This window comes from Phascolarctos cinereus, unplaced genomic scaffold (assembly GCF_003287225.1).
Source record: "Phascolarctos cinereus isolate Bilbo 61053 unplaced genomic scaffold, phaCin_HiC Scaffold_4;HRSCAF=312, whole genome shotgun sequence".
In the NCBI taxonomy this organism is placed as follows: domain Eukaryota; kingdom Metazoa; phylum Chordata; class Mammalia; order Diprotodontia; family Phascolarctidae; genus Phascolarctos; species Phascolarctos cinereus.
The window spans coordinates 236,408,378-236,422,224 of record NW_027555847.1 but is presented as its reverse complement, the minus strand read 5'-3'; the positions used below and the strand labels follow the sequence as shown (position 1 = coordinate 236,422,224).

Sequence of the window (13,847 nt, the reverse complement as noted above, 5' to 3'; positions counted from 1 at the left end):
AAACAGAGCTGACCCTGAATAAATTGATATTTTCTTAAGGTAAACAACTTGTACATATATAAATAGACACAAAATATATAAAAAGTAAAATACAAGATAATTTTGGAAGGCGTTACTAACACCAGGAGGAATCAGGAAAATCCTCATGTAGGTAGAGATGAAGAGAACTTTGAAGGACATTAGAAATACTAAGAGGCAAAGGTGAAAGAGCTCATTTCAGGCATGGTGGGTTGCCTATAGCTATCTAAAGACATGGAGATGGGTGATGAATATTGAAGGTAAGTGGCAGCACATAAGCTAGTTTGACTAGAGTGCAGGAAGTCAAAAAATGTGTTTTAAGTCTGGAAAGGCAAGCTGGAGCCATACTGTGAAAGGTGTTAAATGCCAAACAGAGGAGTGTGTATTTAACATTACAGGCAACAAGGAAGTCACTAGAGCTTCTTGAGGAGGGTAGTTACATGTTTGAAACTACGCGTTAGGGATACCACTTTGACAAACATATGAAAGATGGCATAACTGTGCAAAGTGAATAATTCATTTTGTAGGGAAGGGAATCAAGGAAGCTTTTTTATTTCTAATAAAAGAACTTTGTTTTTCTTAATTGCCTCGTTGTTTATGTGAATATTAAAAGAAGTAATGACAATTATTTTATTGATCACAGAATTTGAAAGTTGGATGCGAACAAGAAAAATAAATAGCTTATGTAAATATCTATATATCTTTACCTATCTTGGAATGAGAATTTCGGTAGAACTGGAAATGCTCATAGAAATTATCTAACCCAACTCTCCCATTTCTTTTATAGATGAAAAAACAGAGGCTCAAAGAGGTGAAGTGACTTGCCTAAGGTCATGAAGTGAGTTAATGGCAGAGCTAGAACTAGAATCCAAGTATCCTGATTCCTAATCCAGTGCACTCTTCATACATTCTATGTCTGGGTCACAGAAAAAAAAACTGACTATATACTTTTCACAACAAATTGAATTATAATCTTGCAATCTATCTTTCTAGGTTAGATAAGTCGTAAACCACCCACATCATGGCATATTTTTGTATTCTATTCTTTATAAGCTCAATTGTTCATGCTCAAAAAAAGGATTACATAATTCACACCTATTTAATAAATAGTAAGATCAAAAGTAATTTATTTCATAATAAACAATGAATCATAGATGAACATAAAAATAACTTCACTGTTCACTACTTTGCAAGATCCCCACTCAAAGTCCTTATATAAGGTGTCCCAAAAGGTTTAGTGCAGTCTTAAGTTTTAAGACTACACTGAGGCTTTTGGGACACACTGTATTTAGTAGCTACCAAAAGGTTATAGTGTTAAGAATTTGTAAGGTATTTTAAAACAGAATGAGAGCATGTCTAGTGAGAGCAAGTTTTAGCACCTTAAGATAGTAGTAATAAATTTATCAACTTAGTATAACTGATTCCATTTTGTCTTAAGCCTACATTTTGTGATTGAATTGTTTTGAGTAAGTAGCTTTTCTATAAATGGTTTTTCAATAATAAGATAAGCATTTGTGTGGTATGATATATTAAACAATGTGTGCGCTGTTAAGGAACTGATAACCATATGTGGATGGTCTGATAAGACATATCACCAATGAAAACTAAGTAACTTTATCATTAATTAATCTAGTTAACCACCAATCAAATTATGTGGCAAACAACTTAGGAACACCCACAGCTAGAAGTTAAAAAAAAAAAAAAACTGGATGCCATAGCCATTATCTGTTATGACAATTACTAGAGTCCACATCTGAGACTGAAGCAGCCCATAATGTCTTAAGGACAGTGCTGATTGATGGAAATTTAGCAGATGACAACCTTGGAGAGAAGTAGTTGGCCTCCAGGTGGCACTGAGGGAACTTTATCAAAAGTCCAGTATGAAAAAACTCATCAGAACCTCTAAAAATCAGTTTGTTCTTAGAGGAAGGTATTTTTTGCACACTTTGATTAATAAAGTTTAATTGTAATGCATTGAGAAGTCTAGGTGCAATTACTGTTTCCATCTCACTAGTTAGCATAGAAGCAGCAAGATGGCACAGTGGATAGAGCGCTGGACTTTGAGTCAGAAAGACACAAATCTAGCCTCATATATTTACTAGCTGCGTGACCCTGGGCATGTCACATGGTTTCTTCCTCAGTTTCCTCATCTGTAAAACGGGGGTAAAAGTAGCACTTACCTCCCAGGGCTGTGGTGAGGCTACGATGAGATAAGATTTGTAAGGCAGTTTGCAAATCATAAAATGTTATATAAATGCTAGCTATTGTTATTATTATTTAATAAAAACATTACATATCTTTTTTAAAACAGGTTAGGATTTAAAGGGGATTTTAATCATTAGGACAAAGTTGCTGGATTTTCATCCCCTCTTTATGAAAAATGAGACTATGTTTTCCAGTTCTTTCTCTTTATACCAAGAGGTAGTGTTGGTGAAGTAACTAAATCTAGGAAAACCTTGTGTTGTATAACTCTCGGTAAGTCACAACCTCTTAGTGTTCTAAGCAACTCTCTAAGACTATACGTTGCAGAAAAGTTTTCAACAAGCATCAATAGTGGGAGTTTACTCACTGGTGCCTGTACCAATGAAATCATAAGTTGATTACCTATCTCTTTAGCACACAACAAAAAACATACATATGCCTTAGGTAATGGATGGCAAATTAATATCATACCTCAGAAACCTCATCCAGTGACATCAGAATCCCCGTACTTCATATTGCATCATGTTGTTGATAAAGCTAAGTTTGTGACCATGCTTTATAAAACAATCATTGTACTTTTGAAAAATTAAATGGGGGGGGGCAGCTAGGTGGCGCAGTGGATAGAGCACCAGCCCTGAAGTCAGGAGTATCTGAGTTCAAATCCGGACTTAGACCAAACACTTGACACTTATTAGCCGTGTGACCCTGGGCAAGTCACTTAGCCCCATCTGCCTAAAACAAACAAACAAAAAAACCAAAAAAAATTAAATGGAAAGAGGATTTACTTTATCAAGAATTTCCATTAGTTGAAAAAAATTCCCTTTTTTTGTTTCATCTTATGTTGCACTAGATTTTCAAAACATAATTGGTAAATTATAAAAAAAACCCTTCAAATGTATAGCTTAAAAGGAGCTGATTTCAGGTAAGTGGATTAAATGATGAATAATTATCTTTGTCAGCTTCTTAGATGAGTTTGTGAATAGATGAACTTTTAAAATCTACAATTAGATATGAATCTAAATGAAACCAAATGGCAGAATTCTTTTGAATGAACAAAAGGTTAAGACTCTCAAAGGAAATAATAGTGGGAAAGTGGGAAGGAAGAAGATCTACCAGTACCAGATCTACAAAGCAATAACCATTAACATTATTTTAAACTGCTTAAAAAATAGTGAATTTTGTTAGTGAAATAAATTAGGTGTGAAATAACCAGAAGTAAATAAACATAGCGGCAAGGTGGTCAGTGTTACCCAAAGACTCCCAACTAATGGAATAAGGATTTGCTATTCAATAAAACCTGCTTGGGAAAACTGGAAAGCACCCTGATAGAAACCAGATGTAGTCTAATATTTACCACCATATACAAAAACTAAGCTCCAAATAGATACACGACTTACATATATAAAAGATCACATCATAAAGAAATTAGAGGAGCAAGGGAGAAAATACCTTTTGTATATATGAATAAGAGAAGAGTTCATGATAAATTAAGGATAGAGAGAAAGACAGAAATCACAGAAGACCAAATGGACAATTTCAGTTACATAAAATTAAAGTTTTGTTCAAATAAAATAAATGCAATTAAAATTTGAAGGGAAACAATTAACTAGGGACAAAAAAATCCTTGCAATAATTTTCTGATAAAGTTATCACATCCAAGATATATGAGAAATTGATTCAAATTTATAAGAATAAGAACCATTCCTCAATAGATGGTCAAAGGATATGAAGTTGGTTTTTTTTCTTTCTTTCTTTCTTTCTTTTTTTTTTGCTTTTAGGCAATTGGGGTTAAGTGACTTGCCCAGGGTCACACAGCTAGTATGTGTCAAGTGTTTGGTCTGAGACCGGATTTGAACTCAGGTCCTCCTGACTTCAAGGTCGGTGCTCTATCCACTGTGCCACCTAGCTGCCCCTGAAGTTGGTTTTTAAAAGAAATACAAGCTATTAACAAAATGTATCAAATCACTAATAATTAGAGGAATGTGTATGCACATGAAAGCAACTCTGAGGTACCTCAACAAAGAAGGAGAATGGGTGGAGCAATGATTGTGGATTAGCAGGAAGAAGTACAATTTAGCTCTCCAACAAACAAAGATCTAGAAAACATGCCAGACTGAGTCATGATCAGGAAATCCAAGGGAAAAAAACCATACAGAGTCATATTTCTAGTCCAGATCCACATAGAGAGTTTGAGAAGTCTATGGACACTGACAAACAGAGTCCAGCCAAGGGCAAGTGAGCACAGAACATTCCAGCACAAAAGCAACGGCAAGATAACTGACTGAGGCTGTGCAACAGGGAAAGAATGGTCCCAGAGCCCACCAGGATGACCCTTACCTTGTCAGGAGGCAAGAAAAGGTGCCAAGTGACATATTCATCATTCACCATTCAGTTCAAGGTCACAGGTACAGGACAGACTGAGGTGGGGACCTATGCCTAAAGCTAGAGTCCTAATAAGAGGGGCAGTCCCAGGTCCTGGGTTGTATAATGACAGGATTAAGTTCAGAAGCAAACAATAGCTATGTGGTTCTGACCCCAGGAACTAAAAATTCCAATCTGCAACCCTGTCTAAAGCCTGCAGAAAAATAAATAAGGCAGGAATCTAAGACCAAAGAGGTACATGTAGTTTTGTCATTCTGAACATGCAGAGTTTCCCAATAGCTGATAGTACCTGAGTCCAATAGCAGCCTAGTGGAACTTTCAACCAGTGGTAAGCACACAAAAGTGTTGTGTAAACCTAAATCCAGGTCAGGAAATTTTAGAATCTATTCAAGAAGAGTTGTGATCAGACTTTGCCCTGAATCTGATCACTTTGGGTACACTGAACACTTGCAAGTCTTTAGCATGAGCTGTTCCTGTGATCTTGGAATAACACAAAAACCAATATCTCCCCAAAAAGCAGCAGAAAAACCTAAGAGAAACAAGTCAAGTCCAGAAATTTCCCCCAGAAGTGTCCAGAACCTGGTGCACATAAAGTCTGAAATCAAGAAGTAGGTTGAAAAAATGAAAAGAAAAGGAAATAAAAAGAATCTTATCGTAAAGAGCTATTATGATGTCAGGGACACTCAAGATGCAAACCTAGAAGATGAGAATGACTCCAAAACATCTATAAGCAAAGTTTCAAAAAAAAGAATACATCTTATGCACAAAGCCATCCAGAATTTTTGGGAGATGAAGTAATTTAGTTAAAATATAAAGCAAATTTAAATTATTGAAAAAAATGTGAGTTAAAAAGAATTTTTAAAATCAAATTAGAGCCTTAGAAGATAAAAATGGAAAAAGAAATAAGAACTATGGAAAAAGATTTGGGTAAAAAAAATGAACAATTATGAAAAAGATGTCTAAAACTTTACCCAAGGAAAAAAACTCCCTGAAAATTAAAATAGACCAAATAAAAGATAATGACTCCATGATAAAATAAAAAAGGTTGAAGACAAAAGACTGAAAAATAGAGATGCAAAGAGGAATGTAAGATATCTCAGAACAAAAAATAAACTGACCTAGAAAATAGATCAAGGGGAGACAATTTAAGAATTACCTAATTTAATTTAATTACCTAATTTGAGGATTACCTAAAACCTATGGCTTAAAAAAAAGATCCTAGACATCATATTTCAAGAAATCATAAAAGGAAACTGCCAAGATTTCTCAGAAGCAAAGAGCAAGATAGAAATAATTCACTGGTAGCCTCCTGAAAGAAACTCCCAAATAAAAATTCCCAGGAATATTATAGCCAAAATTTAGAGCTTCCAGGTCAAAGAAAAATACTGTAAACAGCCAGAAAGAAAGAAGTCAAGTATCTAGGAGATACATTAAGGATTACAAAAGATTTAAGAGTCACAATTCCAAAAGAGAGAAGAGCTTAGATGATATTCCAGGAAGCAAATGATCTATGCCTATAAACAAGAATAACTTAGCTGGCAAAATACAGGACAATCCTACAAAGGAAAAAATGTAGCTTTAATAAAATAGAGGACTTATACACGTTCCTGACGAAAAGATCAGAGTTGCACTTTAAAATACAATCTCAGGAGTCAGGAGAAATATAAAAAGACAAACATGAGAAGCAATCATAAGGGACTGAACTGTTTACATTCGAACATGGGGAGGTGAAACATGTAGTCCCTCAGAACTCTATCAGTATCAGTGGTCACAAAGGGAGTCTTATTAGACAAGAGGGCTTGAGAGTGGTTCTGTTATATTTTGATTATCTTAAAAGAAGAATGGAAAGGGCAGGAAGAGTGAGTCTTCTTGGCACAAAATTACAAATATGGAAATGTTTTACATGATTGCACATGTATAACCTACATCAGATTGCTTACTGTCTCAGGGAGGGAGGAAATGAAGAAGAGAAAGGATTTGGAACCCAAAACTTTAAAAAATGTTTAAAATTGTTTTTACATGTAATGGGGAGGAAATAAAATAAAAGGAGTGAATTCCAACCAATGAAGAAACAAAAGAAATTATTTGAAACTATTTCCCTTCTTACATGCCAATAAAACTGACAATCTAAATAAAACAGATGAAAATTTACAAAAATATAAAATGTTCATGTTAGTAGAATTGAAAGTAGAGTACTTAAATAACCCAACATTAGAAAAAGAAATTTAATAAGCCATAAAGAAACTCATGAAGAAAAAAAAACAGGATAGATGCACTTACAAGTAAATTTTATCAAACATTTAAAGAATAATTAATCCCCTACAATGAAAATTGTGAAAAATTAGGAAAAGAAAAGGTTCTAATACTATCTTCTACGATGCAAATGATTCTGATACTTAAACCAGAAAGTCAAAGCAAAGAAAGAAAACTATAGTCTCATATCCCCAATGAAAGTTGATGTAAAAATTTTTAATAAAACAATAACAAGAAGTCTATGGCAATATATCACACAGATTATACACCATGATCAGTCAGACTTATACCAAAAATAGAGGACTGATTCAAAATTAGGAAAGCTATTAAAAATAACTGAATATATAAATCACAAGAACAAAAAAAATATGGTTATATTAAAAGATGCAAAAAGGCTCTCTATAAGATGCAGGAAGCTATTCTTATTAAGAAAAAAACACTAGAAAACATAAGAATAAACTTATTTTGCCTTAATCTGATAAGTAGTATCTATCTATAACCAAAAGACAGCAATAGCTGTAATAGAGATAAACTAGATGCCTTTCCAATAAGATCAGGGGTAAAGCAAAGTAAAGATGTCTATTCACCATCACCATTCAACATAGGCTAAAAATGCATTCTATAGCAATAAGACAAGAAAAAGAAATTGACAATCTGGCCTCAGACCAAACCCTTGACACTTACTAGCTGGGCAAGTCACTTAACCCCAGTTGCCTAAAAGAAAGAAAGAAAGAAAAAGAAATTGACATAATAAGTATAGGAAAATTTGAGAGGTACAAAAGGTGTCCAAAGGACATACTTCAAAGATGCAGAAAAGTAGATCATGAGAAGAACTTTTGGTAGATAAATAGCTTTTGGAATCACCTGCAGAGAGAGAGTATTTGAACTCATGGATGCTGATGAGATTTTTAAGTAAGATGGTATTAGGAGAAGAAAAGAAAGCCCAAGACAGAGCCTTTAAGGAACTCATAATTACTGGATGCTACCTGGATGAAGATACAGCAATATAGACTGAGAAACTGCCATACAGGCAGGAAGAAAACTAGAAGACAGCAGTGTCATGAAAACCGAGAAAAGAGAGAGTAGTATGCAGGAAGGAGAGATCAGCAGTGTCAAAGGGGACAGAGAAATTAAGAAAAATGAAGATTTGTCAAATAAGAGATCATTAGTGACTTTGGAGAGAGCAGTTTCACTTTAATGATGAGGTCAGAAACTAGATTACAAAGAATTTAGAAGCAAGTGAGAGGAAAGTGGAGGTATCTAATGTAACTGGCTTCCTAACAAGGATAGCGTTAAAAAAAAAAACCCTATATACTAATTATTGATTTACTATTTGTAGCTGTCTTGTTTTTAGTATTTGGCTGTTAATACTATTGGTATAGTTCAACTTTATATGAAACAAGAATAAAAGAAAAAGTTAACATTGTTTTAAAGGGGAAAATATTGAAAGTATAGTTTTCCATGTTTTCTCAAAAGTCAAGGACAACTGAACCAGAAATGCCATAAATCCTACTGTTTTTTAATCATATGTTAGTTAAATTATAAGATCATAAGATTTAAAACTGGAAGGGATTTTGGAGATTATTTAGTCCAATTTGTGTGTTTTATATATGAAGAAAATAATATAAGACTAAATGCTTTGACTAAAGTAGCAAGTGTTAGAGTCAGCTTGAACCTAGTTATTCTGAACTCTTTAGGAGGTTTTCCACTACTCCACGGTGATGCATATCTAGAAATCTTTTCCAGTATATAATTTAAATACAGGGTGATTTATTTAAAATTATAATTATATTAGTATTCTTAGAATAGTCCACTCTGGTATTAACTTTAAAACTAAGTTCAAAATTTATGCCTATTTTGTTATTCAACAGTTATATAATTATTCCATATAAAATAAATTTAATCAAAAATATTTAATTTCAAAAGTTATCATCTGCCTGTTTTATGAAGAAATACCATTGGTACCAAAATAGAGTGATTCATTTTCAGATATAATAATACTACATTTTAATATAAAACTCAAAATAGTAAGAAAAAGCCTATTTGCAGAAAACTGTTTTGTCCATACCTGATTCAAAAAGTAATTCCTTCAATATTTTTGGCCATCAAAAATAATCATAACAAAGATCCTGTTTTGTAATAAAGAAGCCATGCAAACTGAAATTTGAAGTAGCCCATTCTAAACTATATTCAGCCATCACTTAGGAACAAAAATCCTACTGGTTTCTCAATGTCATATACGGTAGAGAGACAAATTATTTTCATTCCCTTTCAAATAAAAATCAGTACCTTGGAATAACAACATTTTAGTATTTTTTTTCAACCTGGCTTTTTAATCAAGATTTATTTAGAATGCATTTTAAGAAATTTTGCTAGAATGGCTAAACTGTTAAGAATTAGATTGTACTTTTATAGCTATTCTACTGGAAAATGAAAACTAGACTCTTCTGCCAGCTTTCCTAAGCCCCACTCCTTCCAATCTATTTAAACCAGGCTTTTAAATGCTTTCTGAAGATAATAGCTGCAAAAATCCACCCCACATTCAAGTTTAGCTGTTCTGAACACAAAACATAAGTGCTCAAATGAAATACACACACACGCTAGGAAAAATCCTGCTATTTGAGAAACTCAGTCTCTCATTTAAAGCATTTTGCTCCACTAAGCAAAGATAATAATTCTATTTATAAGGAAAAAAATAAAAGCACCAACTGACTTGGCAAACCCTAACTGATTACAGTGACAATATGTTTTATTCCATTTCATTCAAAAAGATTACCATAATTATTTCTTTATAGATATTTTTTATTTTAAAATCTGCTAGATGACAAATAAGTCCTTTTTATATGCAAAGGTAGGTCTGCTCCTTAATGAGAAATTTTAGCAGACATACTGAATAACTATGTGACAATGAGATATAAAAATAAACTACATTAAATTAAAAGCTTGGATTTACTGAAACAGCTATATATGTAAATATATGCATATACAACATATGTGTGTCTGTGTATTTGAGAAGACACCTCTGCATTTCTCCCAACACCGCTGCAAAAACATGCTGACTGCTAAGAGTTAAAGTACATGTTTCTCCTTCCTTAATGTGACAATTAATGCTAATTTTCCTAAGTCTGCTTTTCTGTACTTCTAACCTGTGCAGCATATATGGGAAAATAATAGGTCAACACTGACTATTGCAGCCTCACCAATCTATCCTGGAAACTAGCATGGACATTTTCATTGATAAAAAGGGAGAATGGAAAGAAAGCAAACCAACCTTCACTTCAAACGTCACACCAGGTCCCAGGATCTTTTCATTTGAATGCAGCCACCCTCCAGAAGGCTTATTGACAAAAATGCTATTTGAATTGCAGACTTCACCTCCTAGTTGCATCTCCTCTGACTGAAATTTTTTCCCTGTGCTCATCTTGCTTGTGTTCTGCTGAGAACACAGAGTGGCAGAGACAAGGTTACATGTGTTGTCTGAAGCGCCTGATGCTGAGCTAGGAACACTCAAGCTGCCTGGCAACTTGGAAACAGCAAGGTCCTTCACTGCAGAAGGCAGGTTTTTGATGCCCAAAAGGTTACTGGAGCTGGAGAATTTCAAGTGAGATACTTTATGTTTGAGAGTACAAAGCGTGGTGGGTCCATCCTCCTGGTCTTTATGGAGAACCTTGGTTGAGACCACATATGAGGATGATATTGCTGAGGTTGTGGCAATTGTTGAGACCTTGCTGGTGTTCGTGGACAAATTGTGGATAAGTTCATCAACTGATGTCACTGAATCATTCCTGAAGCGGTTATACTTGGTATGTTGACGCATGCCCTTCTATCTGGTTTCCTGTATATGTTTTGGCAGAGCTGATGCCAACCCAGAAAACACCTGTTCTCTCATAGCAGACAATACATAATAATTGAGTAAGGACAGTAAAATTGGTATGCTTCCCCCCAAAAAAAGTCTTTAAAGGAAGGAAGAAAAGGAGAAGAAAATTGTTCCACACTCCATCAAAAATAAAACAAAAGCCACGAAAGAAAACTGCCTATGGTTCCATAGACTAGGAAAAGTAATAGTTTTCTGATAGAGATTCCAATCCTGCTTAGCTGCCAAGTCTCTCACAGTAAAAGCATGACTCACACAAATGAGGAGACCCTCTTCAACAAAGGCTCAGTGAACACAGCAAATCACTTACAACTTCCTGTAGCAAAAAAAAAAAAGGCATATCCACCCACTTACAGCACACCAGAACCAATCAATTCTCAAAATTCTCCAATTTCCTTTTTCCTATTTTTCTCAAAAGATATTTCCTTCCATTTTTTTTATTTCTCACCTTCCTTGAACCCTCACTTTTTTGATAACAGAAGTAAAGCCAGTATCTCAGTGAAACATGCCCACCCAGAGATCATATCATATTAGAACAATTTAATTTGTTAAATTAACTTTCTAAAAATCTGTAATTCTGCCTCGGGGGTTAAAACTATCCCACTCAACTCATCTTTCTAAGTCTTTGACGTATTCAACAGTATACTTAAGAATATGAAAATTACTTTTAAGAAAAAAGACCTTCCTCAAGCCCTGATGATTTAGAATTACAGTTTTAAAATAAAAGTAAGGAAAAATGCTCTATTAGGTAAAAACAAAACACTAATTTCCTTCCCCCCACCATACCACACCCCAAAACAGCAGAGCAGCCATAACAAGTGTCTTGTGGCAATGCAGTTTCTTAAGAAAATGGCTGCATCTGACCTTTGCACAGCACTTATCTCTCTTAATAAGCTATAGTAGTCCCTTTTTCCTTATCCAGTAAATTAAGTACATATATCAAAAGAAAAACATTTCCTAAATATGGTAACAAGCTTCAGAAATAATTTGCCTTTTCTCCACAGAAATCCATCCCAAAGAAAGAACTTTACATGGAGCTCAATACCACTTGAAGGTTTCTGTTGTTTAAACCATAAAAATTACTAGGAAACAGAATTTTAAAAAATCAAATTCCTTTCAGTTGTAGCTTGATGTCCTGTAGTCAGTAAGGAGGAGAAATGATCTTGCTTTCATTATGCATATAATCCACAGGAAAATCCTTTCTCTTGAAAAGTCAGATGTCAGGTTTGAGATAAAAATTTGCATTCCTTCTCCCATCTGATAAAAACAAATGGGAAATTCCCTCTACTGGAAAGGTCCAGTGCAGGTTCAAAAAATTCCCCACTAATTTCTGACGTGGAATTAGCTTTACTAATTTTTGAGCATGCAGAGCACAGGCAAAAAAATAAAAATAGTCTTAAAAATGAGCAATTTCCTTTTAAAATAAGTGAGACTCACCACAGCATGTTATTAAGTCATTTTGAGGGTCTCCTCAACAACTGTGAGCAAAAAGCTGCAGTATATAAGCCATTTAAACAGTTTTAAATAATTGTATTTAATTAGTATAATTTGTAGCACAGTAAAGGAAGCCAACAAGTCTGATTCCAGGATTGATGAACAATAGAAATGTCCTATTCAACCTAAAAGCAAGTTTCTAGTGAGCTGCAGAATCACCTTTCATCATGTCGCAAACCTCCTACAGCATAGGCACAGAACTCATTTTTTCCTTCCCCTTGCTATCATAGCAACAGCAAATACACACACACGATAGATTATTTCTACTGTTATCCAAAGAGAAAACAAAATTCCCTGTCACTCCCAAACAGTTCTCTTCATTAGAAGCAGATAAAAACAACAAAATGTGAATGAAATTCTGTTTCTGTGAATGAAAGGGCTAGCTAGCAAGCCAATATTTCTGTGAATGAAGCAGGGTCTTGCAGCCTCTGCCAGGCAATCCCTTGGGAACTAACCACCTCAGCCAATAAGAGGCAGCTTGGATGACTCATTCAACAAAGACTTGATAAATAGTGGAAGATTCCATTTCAATCAAAGGCAGAATCTGCTCTCCAACAGCAACAACAACAAAAAAAACCAGACCAATTTAAAGGATCCACAGATTAGTATTGCAGCATTTTATGGGAAATCATTTCACAGGCAAATTCAAAGTCATTTATAAGGTGAATATGAGGAAAATCATTTTACCCAAGGTGTGCTCTACCCTCATACTTTCATTCAGCTGATTCATTTACATCAAAGAGACAAACAAGACTGTTCATTTGGTTAAATGTATATCATGAATATGTATATATAGACCCAAAAAATGTAATTAATATAGTTTTCTATAAATTCTATTTTATATAAGAAAAATATAGCATGGGTTCAGGTTTATTGGTTCTACAAAAAAAAAAAAAAGGACAGTGATACAGTTAACTCTTGGCCAAACAGGAGATTTTTTTTAAATTAAAGGAAGGAAATTGTGAATTGTATCTATAAACTGCTAGTTATTTACAAGTGTTATATGAGGAAAGAAATGTATTTTAAAGAAATCATTAGTGAGGATTGCTATAGTCTGAAAATACTATTATGAAAATCCTCCTTTTGTCTAGAGGTCTCTAACATGACAAGCACAACAATGAAGAACATAACAGAATGATAAAGTAGGTAGAAAAGGCTTTTAAATAGTCCAAATTGATGTAACAAAGATAATACATTAAAACTCCTGCACTACTATTCAAAGGAAACCTGCCTTCCCTCTCCAGGCTCTTAATTAGAAAAATAACATGCTACAGTGGAAAGACCACTGGTTCTGGAGGCAAGGTACTAGGAGCTTAAATTCTAGCCTTAATGTTCACTGTCTCTGCAACAGTGGGAAAGTTGATTAGCTTTCCTGGGCCTCAGTTTCTTCATATATATAATATGGGGGCTGTAGTATATAGCCTCAAAGAACTCTTCAAGTCCTATTAGGGTCCCTTGAACTGTTTTTTTTTCTATTTTATGTCTATATTTCAATATAATTGGCTTACTTTGTAATCTTATATATTTGATAAAAAAACAGAATTTTTTTTAAATTGTGGGGATTTCTTCTGCATAACTATACAAATCTGTAAAAGATTTTATTTTTCTTGCCTTCTTACTGGAT

General features: G+C 34.1%; 1 protein-coding gene across 1 annotated transcript in view; it reads right to left on the bottom strand.

Moving 5' to 3' along the window:
* The window catches only part of SHC3 (SHC adaptor protein 3), a 173,044-nt gene extending 160,424 nt beyond the window's left edge, over positions 1-12,620 (bottom strand). The window contains exon 1 of the mRNA XM_021009518.1: positions 10,127-12,620. Coding sequence (XP_020865177.1) covers positions 10,127-10,672 — 546 coding nt within the window. The 5' untranslated portion in view covers positions 10,673-12,620. The remainder of the gene's footprint in view (positions 1-10,126) is intronic.
* Positions 12,621-13,847: the final 1,227 nt, after the last annotated feature.